Consider the following 20,728-nt stretch of genomic DNA (forward strand, 5'->3'; position numbering starts at 1 on the left):
ACCATCTGAAAAATTTCATATAATCAGCTCCTTTAAATAATACAGCATGTAATAAAAAAATCTCTTATAAAGTATGATAAACAATTTATTACCAAGAAGAAAACTAGGAAAATTGTACGGCTACGTTTCCAAAAATGAATACAAATACATCTTCAATCCTATGCATTTGGATTCTTAGATTTGGTCTTAGATCAACATTTACAAATTTTTGAGTAAATATGGATGATTTAGACAAATATGTGCATATTTATGGTGAAGACTGACTAACCGGGTCTAGGATAAACCCCCACGGAAAAAAACTACCTAATTTTAGATAGGAAACATAAACCGACTAGCGTCGGAAGAATTGTTCTCGAACGACAAGCTGGCCAATTTAATTTAGAGGGAGTGTTACTGAGAAAAGATTTAAGGGTGCAAAAAGTACCGACCGCCGCAAGGGGTAGAACCCGTGACCTCCAGATTACCAGTCCAACATCGTAACCAATAAGCTACAATGATATTTACTCTCTTTCTCTCACAATCACTATTACATTGGCAACGACTTAATTTCAGAATAAAAGCGAGTTATATATAACACTCAACAATGAAGAACTCAAGCGTGAAAAAGTCACCCAAGAAGCCAAAGAATGTTCTGGAACAAAAGCACTAAAACAGTCAAGCAAAATTTTGCATAAAAAACATACACACGTTTACAATAATTCACACTTCGTTCGTCAGCAATTAAACATCTAAACCATAGACCCCCAAGGAAATTAACCTCTATATTAAAAGTGAATTTCAGTCCTAATAATTTGCTCGATTGCGATGGTAGGCATGGCCATGGCCCGGCAGTCATGACCGAGCGCGCTAAATGAGCAGCTCATAAACAGTCAAGTGGGGTGTTCTTCCTTGAGGGGTTTATAACAAATCTAAAATTAAGGATTTTTTGTCTTTTTTCCCGAAGCCAGACATAACCATCATCTTATGAGCATACCTGAATAAAGAGGAACTACTCCTTTAAAACTGTACCTTGGCTTTTGAATGCATCTGCAACTTGCAGAACATGACCAGCTTTATTCTCCTTCAACATCCTGATGGAGTGTTTCATCTCCTTCGTCACCACAGCCACGCTCTCTTTACGTCTCTTCTCACCCTCACTCTCCGCCCACTCATCTTAATAATGCACAACTAGAAATAAGTAAGCAAAGCAGAAGTATATCTCAGTTGTTGCCCTCAGATAAAATCACACCTGAAAATCTGACCAATCAGGGCAAACACAGTTCCACTTTTTATACAATATTTTTACTCACAGTTTCAAAGCTTTCTGTTTCTGACAATTATTTAGATCTCTGCACTTCCTGAGAAAGGAATTTTCATTCTCATGGTAAGTAAAATTCCTAAATACATAAAATTAGTTTCTAGCAAGCATGTAACTTTTGAAGAAAGTGACGCATGTAACCCAAACGTTTTCAATGCAGCGAAGCTTATGCAAAAAGCAGTTTAATTTTGCATGGCAAGATATCAGAAGCAAGGAAAATCTCTAAGAATATTGATGCTTCTTTAATATCTAACTATCTACATTTTCTGCCACACTATACCAATGCATGAAACACCAGTAGCCGAGAGACTCGAAGGCTCTATAAGTCACGTCCATTTGTGGCCAAAATAATGAAAATCTACAAAACAAATCAATTGACGTCCAAGTAATTCTTGCCAAACTACATTTAGAGCCCTTTTAGAGGCTACATCATTGGGAACGAGTATATTGACATCAGCTACATGTCGGCTACATCACAACTCAAAATACTACTAGAGATACAAACAGATACAGATATAAGCTCAAAAAGCTATGTAAAAAACCTCCATCCTTAAATTAATAAAGCTTGTTAACATTCATTTTGCAGAAGACTTTTCATTTGGGACCTTTGTTACACAAATGAGTTCCTTTGACCTCAAACTAATTCAAATTAAAGTTAAGTTTTGAAGTGCAAAAGACATTTTATTGAGTGAGGTAAGTCACGTATGATCAAAATCTAATCACGCCCTAAAAGTGACCTAAAAACGTTGGCTAGAGAGTGAGAAATGACGTCACGCGCGCAAATGACGTTAGTGACAGAAACAAGCGATTCAGAAAGTCCGACTTTTTTAGCTTTGCTGTGTAAACGAATTTAAAACAAAAAGAGCGTCAGACGACGAAAAAAAACCAAGAGCACCCCAATATAGCTCCGCTCAGCTTACAGCAAAGCACCAATAAAAAAATTTGATTGCGCCTTCTTTCAACGCAATTGATGTGATATGTGACTGGCCAATAAGGCGATAATCGGTAAAGGCAGCAATAAAGTATCTCAAAAACTGCAAAATGTACAAAAATAAAAAAATATTAAAACCCGTAGAATCAATAAATTAGCAAATAAGACTACATTTTAATTCTCTTGAAGGAAAATGCGACCTCTCGTTGGTGAGAAAACGCTAAAGTTGACAGAAAGAAAATTAAAGGTTCCAAACGTCAAAAACCTTTTTTCGAAAACCATAAGTAAATACAATCAAAAACTTTCCATTAACAAACAAAAACTATATAACATTGTTACCGCTTATGAAACCAGTTGGAGATGCCATTAGTGAGACTAAGTTAAAAAAAACTACAAAGTAAAACCTAATACAAGCAGAAAACACAACTTCAAACAATTTTACGCAAACGATGTTGAAGCCAAAAACATACCCGGCAGATTGCCAGAAAATAGCCGCCGTTGATTCCCATAACTCTATTGGGATTGAAAGAAAAGAAAATATCAACAAAAATTAATTTTTGTGCAAAAATATTTTTAAGTGCGATTTATTTTGATGTCATTTCGTAGTTGAACATACTCTTGTCTCTCAGTGAGAGGCTACAGGGTCTCATATGATTAACAATAAGCATTATAGATAGTAACTAAAACTTATGGGAAAAAAGTTCAAGTACCGGGCATCTAAAAATGGGCATTATGGGTTTATCCCGTTTCTATTTCTGACTTTGATTTTTTATACTGACTCTCTTCATTTTGAATTGCTTTGCTGAGTAGCTGCTGTTTAAAAGGACTTTGAGCAGAATGACAGGAGAGAAACTAGCCTAGAGAAGTCAAAAAGATTTCACGCCAGATGTCGAAAAAGCGACAAGGTCAAGCGAAAAAAAAAGTTCGACGAAGTAAAAAAACATAGCAGGACAAGTCCTGAAAAGCATTCCAAGTAATCGAATGAAAGACAGACCTAATGAACGTGACCAGCAGATCAATTGAACAAGCGCAGCCAACAAGACAAAATCTGAAAAGTTGAGAAACTAAAAGAATCAAACAAACTAACCAAAAAAACGATCATTGCTAAAACCCTTGAAGCTTTTAACTTGAAGGCTGTATATAACTGCCACTAAAAGTAGATAAAGTGCACAAATATGACAAATGCATCAAGAAACTGAGAAGAGAAAATTTAAAGAAAATTTCCAAAAATAGGGCTATAAAAAAGTCAAAACATTTTTTGACACTGGAGTTCTGTTTTGTAAACCGTCTACAACATTTAAAAAGTTTCGTTGGCCAGTAAAGATAGTTAAACTCGAAAAAAATGACAAAATCGAAAAATTTGAAAACAATCGAAAGTTTTAAAATGCAAGCTTTATTTTAAAAATTCCCTACAATTGCAAAATTAAAAAAATGGAAACCATTTTATTGCCCCTAAAAACTATCTAGTAACATACTAGCAAACCCTATAGGAGGTTCCCTGGCCACTGAATAAAAATTTCAGAAATTTAAAGAAAAAAATTGCAACATTATCAAAAAATTGGTAAAAGATATTAAAATGTTGAATACCATTCCATGGCCAACAAATGTTTTCAGTAATCTGTTAGAAAACCCTAGATGATGCTTCTTGCCCCCTGGGGCTGGAAAACTTGAATAATGACAAAAATGTCAGAAAATTTGGAAAAAAAACCAAGTTTGACTTTAAAAAATTGGTAAAATTCATGAAGTTAAAATGTTTAAAACCATTTCATTATTACTAGAAACTATGCAATAACCTATTATTAGACCCCAGAAGAGCTTTTTTGGTATCAAAGTCTGAAACAACTCAAAAATGCCAAAAATTTTCAAACAATTTGAAAAAGTTTGTATAAATTACCGTGTTTAAGTTTGGTGTAGCAATAGATATAGCGCTTAAAGTGGCTGTAAAAAACAATTAAGTCTTGCAAAGGACCTTTATCAACTTCAATATACCCCAATTTCAGACTGGTCTAACAAAAACTCCCAAAAATTACCTTTTAGCCTTGAATTACGGCCTTCCCAGTAGCTTCACCACTCTGAGTACTTGAGGGACTACCAAACGCGGGCCTCTGATGAAACTTGATACCCGCTGAGCTTTACCTGTTTATCACGTTTTGAAAGCTCAAAGTCATGAAAACAGGTGTGAAAACATCTTACAAAAATAAAAAAAACATAGCAGGACAAGTCCTGACGTACAATTCAAAGAACTTTCTTTGACTAAACAGAAAAACTAGACCGAAAATGGACTATGAGTGAATTGAGAAAACCATTTTAAAAAAATCAGATCATAAAATAAGAAAACAGAAAATCAATGTCAATATGCCGTATGTGAAAAAAGACCACTAGCGAGAAATGAAAATTCAATTCAAACAAAAAACTAGGCCTAGAATGAGCTGTGAATGGATTGGGAAAGCCATTTAGAAAAAAATGTGATCCAAAAAATCAAAAAAACAGTAAAAATCAGGGTGAAATTGCCGCATGTGAACAAAAAACCACTACCGAGAAACATGAATTTTTGTTCAAACGCCATGTTCTCACTCTACTTTAAAATTAGAGCGAAAAAAATTCACGCCGCAAAACCACTCGCTTTTTGGCTCCACTTCCTGTTTCGGCGTGACCAAAATCACTACTCCAATTTTACTTCAAAAAACATGAAAATGTGAACCGATCTTATAGACAGCGCCCCAAAAAAAGACAGCGCCCCAATACAATTCAAATTATTTTAATTGTAAAAAGACAGCACCAATACAATCCAATTCTCGGATTGTAAAAAATAGGAGCGCTATAATAGCCGGCTGAGAAGATGAGGGCGTCTATTAAAAAACCACAAGCTTTTCGCTGAAATAATCATGTATTTTCATTGAATACTAATTGCATGGAAATTTGACCTCTCCATAATCGAAGTTGGGTTTGAAATTACTGCGTAATGTTAAATAAAGTAAAATGATAATGTAATCCGTTTAATTGTTACAATTTAATCCGTGAATTCAAATCCGTAATTTAAATCCGCAATTTAAATCCGTGAATTTCACTGCGTAATGTAAATAATGTAAAATAATAATGTCATCCGTTTAATTGTTACAATTTAATCCGTGAATTTAAATCCATTGGACTCCACACTTAGACCGAAGCTAACCTTGTTATTCCTGCTCGTCCAGTGAAACAAACAATTTTTTACAAATTTTTTACAAACATAAGTGGACAAGCAAAGTCAATATATCAATAATAAATTATGAATTTTGGATAATTATTAAGTTATATTAGTGAAAAAACCCTACGTATCAACTGAAAGCTTTCCATAGTTTCTACAATAGCTCCCTAGCTAGAGAGTTAGACACTTGATTCATTAGAATCAGTCATAACAGTGCAAAAAGAACATCAAAGATAACCGACTAACGTCGGGCGAATTGCTCTCAAACGACCGGCGAGCGGTTGGCTTCGTCAACAACTAGCTACGGTTTAGTGACCCCAGGGCACTACATCTTTATCCCCTTTCTGAAGACGAAAGTCAAATGGGTCAGAGGAAAAATCGGCCAAGCGATAAATTGCATAAAAGACAAACAGGGTAATAAATTTGCTACAAATTGATTTTGAGAGCAATTAACAATGGTTTCCTAAAAAGTGCCTGTTAGATAAGTTATAAAAACATTTCACCTACAACTCATTGATAATGAGGATCAGAGATGATTACATTGCGCAAAGATGGCATTACGCAAGACATTTATATCTTAGGAACCAATTCATTGTCTTGAGAGACTATCCGGTACTCCTGTTCAAGCCAGAAATAGTTTCACAGGCTCGAAGATCAATACACTTGGAACATACAAATTTTCCAAAAATTTGAAAAGTTTAAATGTTATCCAAAACTTACTAAAATTGAAGTCATGAAAAAGTTGATTACCATCCCATTAACTCCAGGAACTATGCAGCAGCTTACTATCAAACCTTCGAGGAGGTTCGAGGGCCTCTGTTGCCGGAAAACAAAAACATGAAAAACTGCAAATATTTTTAATAAAGGCTTAAATTCTTGAAGAACATTCCACTACATCACTAAACTATGCAGTAATATATTATCAAACCCTAGAGGAAGTTCTATGGCACTTGAGGCTAGAGAACCTAAGAAATTACAAAAATTTTAAAACTTAAAAAAAAATGCAAGTTTTATGAAAAAAATTGCAACAACTTGTGATATTAAAAAGATGAAAATTAATCCATGAAAAACAAAAATTTTCCAGTAACTTATTATCAAACCCTAGCGGAGGCTTTCAGACCCTTGAGGTTCAAAAAATCTGAATAATTAGTATAAATGTCAAAAAATTGGAAAAAAAATGGCTAAAAACATCAAAAATATGCTAAAATTCGAGTTATTAAAATCTTGCAAGACATTCCACTTAATCTAAAAATTATTCAGCAACCTATTTTCAAACCCTAGAGGAGGTTCCTTGGCTCTTGAGACTGGAAAAATCTAAAAAACTATAAAAGATTTCAAAAAAAACCTGAAAAAAAGCACGTTTTATCAAAAAATTGCTAAAATTTGTGACATTAAAAAGATCAAAAACTAATCCATGGCCATTAAAAATTTGTCGGTAACATATTATCAACCCCCTTAAGATTATCAACCCCCTTTCTGGCCCCTGGGTCTGGAAAGACGTGAAGGAAAACAAATGTCAAAAAATTTGAAAAAATTGCACGTTTTGTCAAAAAATTGCTTAAATTCGTGATTTCGTGATGTTAAAAATGTTGAAACCATTCGATTACCACTAGAAACAATGCAGTAACCTAATATCAAACCCTAGAGGAGGTTCTTTGAGACCTAGGGCTGATAAAAGTCCAAAAATGTCAAAATTTTTCAAAAAGCTTGAAAAAAATTGCAAAAAAGTATAAATTTGCGTTTTTAGCAAGCGGTTGATCGTCAGTAGCTGGCCAATACGTAGTGAAAAAACCCTACGTATCAACTGAAAGCTTTCCATAGTTTCTACAATAGCTCCTTAGCTAGAGAGTTAGACATTTGATTCATTAGAATCAGTCATAACAGTGCAAAAAGAACATCAAACATAACCGACTAACGTCGGGCGAATTGCTCTCAAACGACCGGCGAGCGGTTGGCTTCGTCAACAACTAGCTACGGTTTAGTGACCCCAGGGCACTACATCTTTATCCCCTTTCTGAAGACGAAAGTCAAATGCGTCAGAGGAAAAATCGGCCAAGCGATAAATTGCATAAAAGACAAACAGGGTTTATAAATTTGCTACAAATTGATTTTGAGAGCAATTAACAATGGTTTCCTAAAAAGTGCCTGTTAGATAAGTTATAAAAACATTTCACCTACAACTCATTGATAATGAGGATCAGAGATGATTACATTGCGCAAAGATGGCATTACGCAAGACATTTATATCTTAGGAACCAATTGATTGTCTTGAGAGACTATCCGGTACTCCTGTTCAAGCCAGAAATAGTTTCACAGGCTCGAAGATCAATACACTTGGAACATACAAATTTTCCAAAAATTTGAAAAGTTTAAATGTTATCCAAAACTTACTAAAATTGAAGTCATGAAAAAGTTGATCACCATCCCATTAACTCCAGGAACTATGCAGCAGCTTACTATCAAACCTTCGAGGAGGTTCGAGGGCCTCTGTTGCCGGAAAACAATCAAAAACATGAAAAACTGCAAATATTTTTAATAAAGGCTTAAATTCGTGATATTAAAATCTTGAAGAACAATCCACTACATCACTAAACTATGCAGTAATATATTATCAAACCCTAGAGGAAGTTCTATGGCACTTGAGGCTAGAGAACCTAAGAAATTACAAAAATTTTAAAAATTACAAAAAATTGCAAGTTTTATGAAAAAAATTGCAACAACTTGTGATATTAAAAAGATGAAAATTAATCCATGACCAAAAAAAATTTTCCAGTAACTTATTATCAAACCCTAGCGGAGGCTTTCAGACCTTTGAGGTTCAAAAAATCTGAATAATTAGTATAAATGTCAAAAAATTGGAAAAAAAAATGGCTAAAAATATCAAAAATATGCTAAAATTCGAGTTATTTAAATCTTCCAAGACATTCCACTTAATCTAAAAATTATTCAGTAACCTATTTTCAAACCCTAGAGGAGGTTCCTTGGCTCTTGAGGCTGGAAAAATCTAAAAAACTATAAAAAAAATTTCAAAAAAAACTTGAAAAAAAAGCACGTTTTATCAAAAAATTGCTAAAATTTGTGACATTAAAAAGTTCAAAAACTATTCCATGGCCATTAAAAATTTGTCAGTAACATATTATCAACCCCCTTAAGATTATCAACCCCCTTTCTGGCCCCTGGGTCTGGAAAGACGTGAATAAGGAAAACAAATGTCAAAAAATTTGAAAAAATTGCACGTTTTGTCAAAAAATTGCTTAAATTCGTGATTTCGTGATGTTAAAAATGTTGAAACCATTCGATTACCACTAGAAACAATGCAGTAACCTAATATCAAACCCTAGAGGAGGTTCTTTGAGACCTAGGACTGATAAAAGTCCAAAAATGTCAAAATTTTTCAAAAAGCTTGAAAAAAATTGCAAAGAAGTAAATTTGCGTTTTTAGCAAGCGGTTGATCGTCAGTAGCTGGCCAGGGGGGGCTCAGATTGGGGGGGACATTGGGGTGGGGGCAACAGCGCGGTGGGGGTGTGGGGCAATAGGGGGAGGGGTCAAAAATGGGGGTGTCTTCAACCTCTAAGACCCTAAGAACCGCCCTTCACACCAGAAGTATAAGTATAAGTCTCCAAAACAGTTTCATCTGAAACAGAGCTGAAAGGCTCTAAGAGCTCTTAATGCCTGCTGGGCGCTACCTGTTTATCCCGTTTTTGAGGACGAAAAGTCAAAAGCGTCAGACAAAAAATCGGTCAAGCGAAAAATCGCATTAACAAAAGACCGACAAGACTAATATAATTGCTACAAACTTCGTTTGAGAGCAATTAAAAGCTGACAGAGCTCAACAATTCATCAAAAAGTTACGAAACAATTGGTCAGAGCCATAAAAACCGGAGCCATAAAAACCATGATATTCACTCAGAAAACAATATAGTAGTAGTAGTAGTAGTAGTAGTAGTAGTAGTAGTAGTAGTAGTAGTAGTAGTAGTAGTAGTAGTAGTAAAAGACTTGAATTTACCATTGAAGGATTTTTGACAGTACTAGAAAAGATCTTTACACAAGGTAGCAGTAAAAAAATATATATGAATTAAAGGAAATATTCTAAAATACATTCAACATCTGCAAACGGCACAGCGACATTTGATTGACCATGTACAGGTTCTTGATATATCGTATTTTAAATCACGTAGACTGACGAAGAAACCCTTTAAGAGCGATTTAATATTTGCAGGGGGAAATAAAATGTTTATATCACTAGAATCGTTAAAATCGTTGACCAAAAGAGTTACTCTGTTAAAAAAATGATGTTTCAGTGACCGATTTGCGTGGGTATTTAGAAACCAGGTACTGTTTGTTCTCGCTGCGTAAAGATCTGTTCTTCTTCTTAAGAATGAAAAAATTTTCGAACGTAATACAACTCTTTCCTGTAGCGATGGTAGCAAAAAGTTTCAGATCAATGTTTAGAAGCTGGTATGCAATGGGAATCGTATCAGCAGCCAACAATAAATCACTATAGCTCTTTTTACCAAAGCACCAACGCAAACATTTTTCGTTAAACTTCTCGAGCAATCGCAAATGAGTTAGACCGGCATGCCAGGCAGCAGAACCATACAGTAACACAGACAAAACACAAGCCGAATACAGGTTGAATTTAACTTTGTTCGGCAAACTGTATGGGACCTTGTGTCTGAGGTAATTGAAGTTCTGTTTTGCTTTGTTTAGCTTTGATCGAATGTGAAAGTTTATACATTCACTTGACCTCATTTGAACTTGACAGTGACTTCCTATTATTGACCTCCTTAATCTTCTTGGCAAACAAAAATCATAAAATATCAGAAATAAATGAATTTCTTATAAATATCGAATTAAATTAGCGAAAGACCGTAAAAATGTTAAACCCAGAACACTTTCTTAGGAACCGGAGTTTAAAAGGCCTTATCTGAGTAAACGAAGACTCTGACAAGAGTTTTTAAGCCAACATTTTAGCCAAAACAGTTAAAACGACGCAATAACTCTGGTTTAGCTATAACGTAAAACCAATGAGACTATCTTTAACAATATCATATTTTTGCGAACTGGATTAAAAACTCAGCAAAAATTACGAAAAATGTGAACAAAACAACGGAAATTGGCTGATGTTTACAGTTCCTCGTAAAAACGAAATTAAAATCTTTTGATTTGAAATTCTACGCTTGACAAGCCATCTAATGATAACACTCACAACTATGTACGATGAATGAATCGATTGGCGAAAATTGACTGAACAAAACAAAACCCAGTTGAGTATATAGTTCCTCCCCCACTAAAGTGGGTCTGAACAATAAGAGGACCAATTGCAAAGTACGATGTCCCTTTCCTTATCTACGGGGACGAAAAAGAGACTTGAAAGCTTGGCAATTCTCTATGTTAACAGTAGAGACTTGCCAAATCAAGGCCAAGACTAAAAGACTGAAATTCTCCAAAGTACTTGAGGGAATTTAGGCCAATACAAATGTTTTATATAGCTACTTGATAATTCCCAATTCCAGCATCAAAACCAAAAAAAAAACAAGAATATATACAGCTTGCCAAATCAGCTGCCAAATAAACTCACATACTGTAGAATATTTATAGTAACAGATATAAAACCCATTTACAAAAACAAGAATTTCCATTTTTTTCAAAACATTTCAACATCATTTTTGTCGCCCTGCTTTATTATTAACATCCTTCATTATACCGAATTACTTCATTGAACACGAACGGGTCAAAAATAACATTTAGTGACCTCAAAATTAGGTTATTTAGAGAGTGAGGTAGGTCATTATGATACAGTAATAATAGTAGTAGGGTCCATAAGACAGCATAAATATTCTGAGAGTTTAAAAACAATGGAATCGCTACCCAGAAGCAATGCCTACTCGGCTAGCAGTCCCTATTAGTTACTATTCTGCAATCGTTTTTATTTTCAACAAGCTTTTCTTCGGATTGAGAATAGAGATCACTCAAAAATGAAGCACGAAAGCGTGAAAAAGACACTTGAGAAGTCAAAGAAGAAAAGCGCAAAAACGGTCAAGCAAAAAATCTGCATAAAAAAGACCAATACGTTTACAAACATAGCCAGCAGATTGCCGGAAACTGGCCACCGTTGACGCGCCTGATGCATATCGGGATCGAAACAGAAAAAGAAAAAAAGATATAAGTAGATCGAATTTTTTTTGTTTTTTTTTTAGTGTCAAAAAGTGTTCTAATCTGGCATGCAGTTCCGGTTGGATTCTAAAACAATCCTTAATTCAGCTTCTAAACCGAAGCTATTAAGCTTAATACTAATGTCAGCTAGCAATAGCTCTAATGAAAACTGACAACCTAAAATTAGAGCGAAAAAATGTCACGACGCAAAACCACTCTCTTTTTCGCTCCATTTTCTATTTCGGCGTGACCAACATCACTACTCCAATTTGACTTCAAAAATCATGAAAACGTATCAACAGATCTTAAAAAAAGACAGCGCCCCAATACAATACAAATTCTTTGAATTGTTAAAAAAAGAGAGCGCCTAAACAATAGCCATTGAGAGGCTGACGGCGGCAATAAACAATTGACAAAACAAGAAAAAATTGCTGATTGCAGAGCTCAAAAACGGGGAACGGAAAACGTCATTTTCACCTTTTAGGCCCTACGGTAGTTCCAGCACATTAAGCACTCAAAAAGCTACTAAATCAGCTGCTGTCCTCTACTGCAACTTAATGCCTGCCGAGCTTTACGTGTTTATCCCGCTTCAAAAGCTCAAAGCCATGAAAAAATATAAACAAACACAGATGGAAAATTACTAAACCGACTCGAGAACAGGAAAAAGAACATGAAAGGCCAAAAAGATATCTGGAAAAGTATCTCATAACAATTTACCCCAGCTTACGCAACCAAGAGGACCGCAAAACGCTTTTTCTCGGCTCACATTTTTGCATTAATAATATTAAATGTTATAGCTGAACAGAGTGAATTATAAAATAAAAATTACCTAAAACCGAAGAAGGCTCAAATAGACCTCATATTCACTTAAACTTACGTTGAAATAAATTCTTTCTGATGATACCCCTAACAACTTTATGATAAATTAATGGGCAAAAAGTGACTGATATAAAAATCCGTCTGAGCACAAAGTACCTGCTCAGACTGAGTAGGGTTGGAAAGAAATCGATGATGAGGTTAACACAATAAAATCTGACAATATGGACCTTTAGCCAACATCCCCAAATTCATTATGCATGGAATATTCAAAGCAGTCAAATTTAGCAGGAAAAATCCTACTTCTCTTTAATAAGTGATCCCCATTTGATAAAAAAGAAAAAACAAGAAACGCACGAGGAAAGGGAAAATAACATGAATTGTTACAAAAAGGCAAAATAAAGTTCAAATGTTACCGCTCGAATGTTATTTAGGAACAGCCGTTAATTATTTCTTCTGCTCGATCGCTGCACTCTGTAGTTCCAGTCATAGAAACACTAGACAACAAGTGGTGAAAGGCAAACAACAAAAAATCGGAAGGGATCACGAAATCAGGATTTTATTTCAGTAAAAACTTGGATGTATGGCAGCTTGAACTTTCAAGTCTTGGAAGCAATACCTATTTAATAGATCTATGTTAATTAGTGAACAAAGCTATTGCCAAAAGCCTGATTCAGAAGAAACGGAAAAAAAACTATTTTTAAAATTAGAGAAAATGGGCAAAAATTTGATTACACTCGCCCCATTGTTTAAGCAAACACAACTCAAAAATGAAATTTCTTAAAACGAAAGAACAAATAAACCTCTAAATATAGCTAATTTTAACCGGAAAAACTCCCCATTTGCTATGAAAAATAATGAGATCACAAAACCGTCAAAAGAAGCATCCAACAGGGCAAATTTTAAAATAGCTCGAAGTTGCGCCGAAAAGTCAAATATTTTATCACATTATTAAAAAGGCCTCCCAACGCAACAATACAAGTGTATTTAATTGCGACAAACAACGTTATCTATTAAAAAATTAAGTTAGAACTTCAAAAAGCAAAATTGAGGTCTAAAAATTTATAGTTGCGAAAAAACATTAAGCAATACGAGCTCAGCCGCATGCAAAAGCCCCCTCGGCTTTGAGCTCTAATTGCCTTAGCCTTCCCAAAATATACGCTAACATATACTTTTAGATGGTAACAAAGGCTTATAAAAACAGTGAGCATCTAAAACTGGACTTTCTAGAATGGGTTTATCCCGTTTTTTTCTTAATTTCGTTTTTATGATTCAGTTCGTTTTAGCTGCTGTTGAAAGCTATTTGAGTAAAATGGGCGACGAATAAAACTAGCCCAGAGAAGTGTCAAAATGATTTTAAACAAAATGTTGAGACTTACGTAAAAGCAAAACAAATTTTCATTTCCGTCTTAGTAAAGAAAATATATAGCCTGCCATAGTAGCCGGCTAAGATGGGACGGCTGTTAAAAACTATTAAAACGTTTAAAAAATCTACAGTAAATTTGCGAAATTAGCCAATTCTGCATCAAATGTCATCAATATGTAAACACTCAGCGGCTAAAATCAGCTTCAACTTGATCAGATGACTTGATTATTACAACGCTAATGACAAAAATTTCGAAATCAGGAAAAAAATGAAATTGAAAAAAAATTCTTCAAAATCACTCAATTTCCTGAAAGTCAGTTTATTTTCTCAGAAAGTCAAAGAAGGCTTCTGGCCCTTCCAACTTAATGCCCGAGGTTTTACCAGTTCATCCCGTTGGTCAAGATGAAAAGTTAAAATTCATCTGTCAGACGCAAAATCGTATTAAAAAGACCACCAAGACCATCGTAATAGCAATAAACTTCGTTTGAGAAAAAAACCAAGGGGACCGCAAAACGCTTTTTCTCGGCTCACATTTTTGTATTAATAATATTAAATGTTATAGCTGAACAGAGTGAATTATAAAATAAAAATTACCTAAAACCGAAGAAGGCTCAAATAGACCTCATATTCACTTAAACTTACGTTGAAATAAATTCTTTCTGATGATACCCCTAACAACTTTATGATAAATTAATGGGCAAAAAGTGACTGATATAAAAATCCATCGGAGCACAAAGTACCTGCTCGGACTGAGTAGGGTTGGAAAGAAATCGATGATGAGGTTAAAAAAATAAAATCTGACAATTTGGACCTTTAGCCAACATCCCCAAATTCATTATGCATGGCGTACTCAATCCATCGCAAAATACCGGCAGTCAAATTTAGCACAAAATATCCCACTTCACACAAAATGATGGAAAACAGCTGAACCACATTTACCATGAAATCAGGTTTAAATGAGTCACACCAGTAAACTATTAACCACGCCATTGAGAAACATGGGATCTTTTCCGTTTGTGTCCCCCAGCTTAGTGGGTTCAAATTATTTGCACCCACGACGCACGTGCCATACGTTTAAATAAAATTTACTATGTAATCACACGTGCTCTGTAACTGGGAGGTGCTAACATACTTGGGGGGGGGGGGGGGGTCACAAACTAAAAGATCCGAAACATGCATTGCTCAAGCTTTCAGAAAGAGAAATCATACAAAGCGCACTTACTATAAGCTCCGGTTTTATAGACTAAAATCAAAACATGGTTAGTAATTGGGTGACGCCAATGAACAATAATGCATGAGTGCAAAATTTACTTTATTTTAATTTAGTGTGAATCATCCAATCATGTAGCTTCATTATTCTAGTGCAATTTTATGAGTAAAAGCAAAATCGGTCAGTTATGATTTCAAAACCACGTTTAGAAGCCTGAATTCAATCACACACACAAGCAATGAAAACGTCCATTTTCGACAAAAAAAATAATACTCCAGGTTTCATGCAGCAATGCTATTTTTGAAGTAATGATTCAGTTTTAGGTCGTCACATAGATGCAGTTCCAATACTTTTACTCATTAGAGAGGTTAAGTTTAAGGATCAAATAAGAATGGTTGGTTATGTTCACAAAGATTAATCAGTTCTCAGGATCTTTCTATAGGATCAAAATCATTTTTGAGTTAGAAGACTGAGGGAGGAAAAGGAACTACTATTAGCGTTACCCAGGTTGAAAGGCCGAACACATAAAAACGACCAGTTAAGTCGAGGTAGGGGTATTTTCCTTACCTTAATTACATGGTCGAGACCAAAAACAGCTTCCACATAGTCTTTTCATACATCGACCCAAGGTCTTTTCTCGCCGATCTCCAGTCATTTCAGAAGTCAACCTTTCAACTAGGGTAGGGAACAATTCAAGGTGAATAACAAGCAGTGTGTACTTATCCAGGGCATTACATAGCAATCTGTTGTCTTACCATTTGATATGACTTTGATGCTTTGGGAGACATCTCCACTTTGTCCAGGAGGTGGTCTGGGCGCCTGCTTCTTCATTCTCCTACTTACCTAAATCACATCTTAACTGCATCAGCTTATTGTTTACTTTTGGTTTATTTGTCCAATGACTAGCATACTTTCTCTGTTGAGACCCCACGCATTGAAATGCGGTTTTCATTGAAAGTATTATCAAAACTCGCAAAAACGAAAGTCCGAAAAATTGAAAATGCAATTGTGAGAGCACGCGGTCCGAACGTTTAGCACGTGATATATAGGGAACATATGGGGATTCGGCAAGGGTGGATCGAAACTGACGACGACTAGAGGAAACTAAGCTGATTTGATTTTCAAAAAACAAGGTAACAATTACATTATCTCCATTTTCTTCACTTGCCACATCCTCATCCACGGGTGTGGATGCTGGAGAACTATTCGGACGATTTGCCTGTTCCGACAGTTCATTACTTGACGGAGAGCCTTCTCCTTGAATGGCCTTCAATAGACGTTGAACAAGCTCCTCTTGTGATAACTTAGGGCTCGAATCAATTTGCAGTTGGGCAGATTCTCGCACACCTCGAATGAGAATATTGTGGGAATTGCCGTTAATGAAAGCCGAGTTGTAGTCTGGTTCTGGATAGTCATTTGTGAAGCTCGTGCTGAAAAACAAACAGACAAACGTCGGACGAATTGCTCTCGTACGACTGAAGAGTCGAACAATTTGGAAGGGGTGATAGGCTAAATAAACTTATATGATGTACAACCTCTTGCTAGGGAAGGGTTCGAACCCAAGACCTCACGTTAGAACCATACACGTTCAATTAAAATCACTCACAAAAAAGCAGAAGTCAAGCGAGGAAAAGTTACTCAAGAAGTAAAATCGAAAGAAAGTTCTGGCAGAAAATGGTCGAGCCAAACTTTTGCTTCAAAAGGACACACAAAATTGCAATAACTGTTTCAAATTTCGTTTGAGAGCAATCAATAAAATTGAAATACAAGGAAATTAATAGAAACTCAGGTGAATAACCAAAGATGAGGAAAAATTGTTTTAAGCCAGAAAGCATTGATGACTGAAGACACTAAATGTTTAAACGTTAAATCTTAGTGCCCGGGCATTATCGGTTTATACGGTTTCTTTTGATTTTGGTTTCTTGACCCTGGCCGTATTCACATCGCGTAATTCAATGAATGAAAGAATTTGAAATCTTTTCAGCTGAAACAGTGGGAGAAATAAGTCAGACGTCAATCGTGAAAATCATGACATGTAAAAACGTCAAAAACAAAAACAGGGCAATAAAGGGATCAAAATTTGCACGCTTAGCGTAAATTTCTTGCCACCTATTCTCTTTCATACACAGAGCGAAAAATGAAAGAACAAAAACTCAATTAATAATTCTCTCTGCCTTGTTAAGCAGATTGATCTAGATATTTGTTTTCATGCGCGGCATTTGACTTTTCATTCTGTGGAAAGAAACGTCACTGATCAAAAAATACGTCACTATTACTCTTTGTCGTGTCGTAAAACATAAACCGAGTGATGTCGGAAGAATTGCTCTTGACCGGCAGGCGGGGCAATTTAATTCAAGGGCTGTAGCCTAGTTCAATTTTTCTTTTGTGGGTGCAAAAATAGTTGACCACGCCGTGATTTGAACCATGGACGTCCCGATCCCTCACCAGATGCACTGCCCACTCGACTATCAGCCCCTTCTTGTTCTTATGCTGCAATCGTTTTTGTTTTAGCAAAAAGCATTCAATCGGAGAAGTGAGAACAATAGAGATCACTCAAAAATGAAGAATGAAAGCGTGAAAAAGTCACTTGAGAAGTCAACAAATGTTCTAGAAGAAAAGCACAAAAATGGTCAAGCAAACAATTTGCATAAAAAAGACCCACACGTTTAAAATAATTGCTATGAACTTCACTCAAGAGCAATTTAAAAAAAAGCGCAACAGAAGCGGGCTCAGCTGGTGGCGGTTATTAATTGCATTACGAATTAGACAAAAATATATAATTACATGAATGCAAAAAATGTTGATTGCATATATGACCAAACACTCTTTAGACTTATCTCAAGCACAAAGACACCTAGAAAACTAAAAAAACAATTGACTCATTCTCCAGTAAAAATGGGCTCGAAACTCATTCAGCAGGAACAGAATGAAATAAACGTAGCTGGTAGATTGCCAGAAAATAGCCTCAATAGATTTGTAGATCGGCAGTCTAAAAAAAGTCAGACAGACAAAAAAAATTTGTCTTTTCATTGAAGGCTGATCTGTTAAATTTTGATTAAAAATCTGTATAAGTTATTGCTGCCTCTCAAAAAACCTTCATTTAGAGTGACACACACCCATTTGACCTTATCTCTTTGAATTAAAGTAAATAAAAGTCAATTTCAGAGTGAGGAAGTCATTTTTGAGAGTGAGGTAAGTCAAGTGTGACCAAAAATTTAATCACGCGCATGAACAAAAAAACTCGCTCCACTAAGAGCGAAAAATGACATCACACATGCAATTCAGTTGAAATTGCATGAACGAATGAACAAAAAGTGGCTGTGATGTCATATGGTCGTAACAAAAATCATGACGACGAAATAAAAAAAAACATAGCAGAACAAGTCCTGACGTACAATTCAAAGAATTTTCATTGACTAAACAGAGAACTAGACCAAGAACGGACTATGAATGGATAGGGAAAACCATTTAGAAAAAAATCCGATCCAAAAAATCGAAAAAACTGTAAAAATCAAAGTGAAATTGCCGCATGTGAACAAAAAACCACTAGCGAGAAAGCGAATTTTTGTTCAAACACCGTTTTCTCACTCTACTTTAAATTTAGAGCAAAAAAATTTCACGCCGCAAAACCAATCGCTTTTTCGCTCCACTTCCTGTTTCGGCGTGACCAAAATCACTACTCCAATTTGACTTCAAAAATCATGAAAATGTGTTAACAGATCTTAAAAAAAGACAGCACCCCAATACAATTCAAATTCTTTGAATTGTAAAAAACCGAGAGAAGGCCAATAATAGCCCCAGCTATCGCTGTGCGGCTATTAAAGGGCAATCAAACCACGTATCAATATTAGTCGTTCTTCGTTAATTTTGTCAGTTAGCACAGATATATTGATACAGGTATGTTCTTAAAGAATAAGATGAAAATTAAAACATTTCAGAACACAGACCCCGTAGTTCATTTGTTACATCAAATTCAGTTTAACGCTAGTGAGTAACTCTGTCGTCAAATTTGTGCTTCAGAGCGTTAGATTTTCTATGGCCTCTCCTCACTTACTTCGGCGAGACATTTTGGTCCTGAGCAGCTTCGCCATTCACATGATACGCATGGCGTCTGGTAGGCTGTTGATAACCCGGCGAGCTCTTTAGAAACACATCCAAATACTCAGTCTTTGCGATAGAATCAAACACGAACGCATTTCCGGGTAATTCCTCAAACGAAACATCAGTTTCTCCGTTCTCTATCGAAAAATCCGCTTCATGCTGTGTCTGCATTGATAAAGTCCACCCACTGCTATTCTCAGCAGGTAGATTTAAATAGTGCATCAAGTGCATCACCACCTCTTCACAAGTGTCCCAAGAATCAATTTGGGCAACGTGGCTAGACGAATCGAGGAGAAACAATTCAATAGCAGTACCAAGTTGCCGATCATTAGCGAGCCATTCAAGCCACGTAACTGGAGTGTTTCTGGTTACGACATAATTAGTGATCAAAGCACATTTCAACAGTTTGTGCTGGCAAAGTACTTTGTACGCACTAAAAGCCCAATCTGATACATATTTGAGCAAATAGTTCGCAAATTGAGCGCTCGGCGGAAATGTGTCCAAAAAAGCGCACATTATGATCCAGGCACGTTTTTGATGCATGTTGTTCTTAAGCCTCCATGTTTGACTGCAAAGTTGTATGTAGGCTTCGTCCTTCAGCATCGGCTCACTTTGAACCAACTTGATAATGTAAGCACAGACGACCTTCATGTGTTCCCAGTTGAGGTTTTCCTCATACAGACAGTACAGGAGAGTCTTGTTCAGGCATTCAACCAGAGGAAAGTACGATTCGTGAATGTTGAAGTGGTATGGAATTTGGAGGGACTCTCGACTCTCGCCCCAGATGAGGTCACCCTGGAAGACAAAAATACCTACTATATACCGTTTGTTGACAGTAGAATTTATGTCAGGGTAATGAAACGGAGTAAATGAAAACAGAGATTCCATCCAAAAAAAATTGGCGAACTTGATTATAACTTCATAATTATGTTATCTTGAGTTGGCTTAAAGAAAGTTTCCAAAAACAACATTAACAACAATGTTGGCAGATTGTCAGAAAATAGTCTCTATAGCTTCGTAGATCTGCAGTGTCAAATGAATTTAAAAAACAACCGCAAAGGAGAAAACTCTCCTCTTTCTATTAATTGCTGGTATGTTATATATTTTAATTAAGAATCTGTATAACTTATTGCTGCTTTCATTAGCTACTCTCAAATAGCCTTCAATTACAGTAACATACACCAAATTGATTTCATCTCCTCGAACTAAAAAAAAGTCATTTTGAAAGCGAGGAAAGTTATGTTTTAAAGTGAGGTTTGTCACGTTCACGTGTGACTAGAAACTTAATCACGCCAAGTAACAAAACTCGCTCCACTTAAGAGTGCAAAACGACAGCACGCATACAGTTCAGTAGAAATTGCATGAAAGAACGAACAAAAAGCAGTTTTGAGGCAGTCGCGTGACGTCATAGAGTCGTAACAAAGTCTTGAAGAAAGCATAGCCTGGAGAATTCCGAAAATGAATGGAAGCGTTATTTCTTCCCAAACAAAATCCAAATTTCAAAGTTAGAACAAGCGACCATACAAAAGAACCCTAACAAAAAAAATTTTTGACGGAAAACTTGAATGCTCATAGACATCTCGTATAAAAAGTTGAAAAATAGCCAAAGCTAGTAAGATGCACAAAACCTGCCAGGTTCAAAAACTTACCACCAAGTTAACATT

At 35.7% G+C, this 20,728-nt stretch overlaps 1 protein-coding gene across 3 annotated transcripts in view; it reads right to left on the reverse strand.

Annotated features, from left to right (window-relative positions):
* Positions 1 to 20,728, reverse strand: part of LOC142357847 (unconventional myosin-XV-like) — a 163,282-nt gene that overhangs the window by 77,828 nt on the left and 64,726 nt on the right. For 2 of the 3 annotated variants that reach the window (XM_075409359.1, XM_075409353.1), the window contains 5 exons: positions 19,018 to 19,859; positions 16,108 to 16,393; positions 15,719 to 15,806; positions 14,976 to 14,996; positions 1,009 to 1,152 (listed from right to left, as the gene is read on the reverse strand). In XM_075409359.1, the coding sequence (XP_075265474.1) occupies positions 1,009 to 1,152; positions 14,976 to 14,996; positions 15,719 to 15,806; positions 16,108 to 16,393; positions 19,018 to 19,859 (1,381 nt within the window). The remainder of the gene's footprint in view (positions 1 to 1,008; positions 1,153 to 14,975; positions 14,997 to 15,718; positions 15,807 to 16,107; positions 16,394 to 19,017; positions 19,860 to 20,728) is intronic. The other variant, XM_075409363.1, reaches the window with a different exon arrangement.

Source organism: Convolutriloba macropyga, chromosome 2 (genome assembly GCF_964194025.1).
Source record: "Convolutriloba macropyga chromosome 2, txConMacr16.3, whole genome shotgun sequence".
In the NCBI taxonomy this organism is placed as follows: Eukaryota; Metazoa; Xenacoelomorpha; order Acoela; family Convolutidae; genus Convolutriloba; species Convolutriloba macropyga.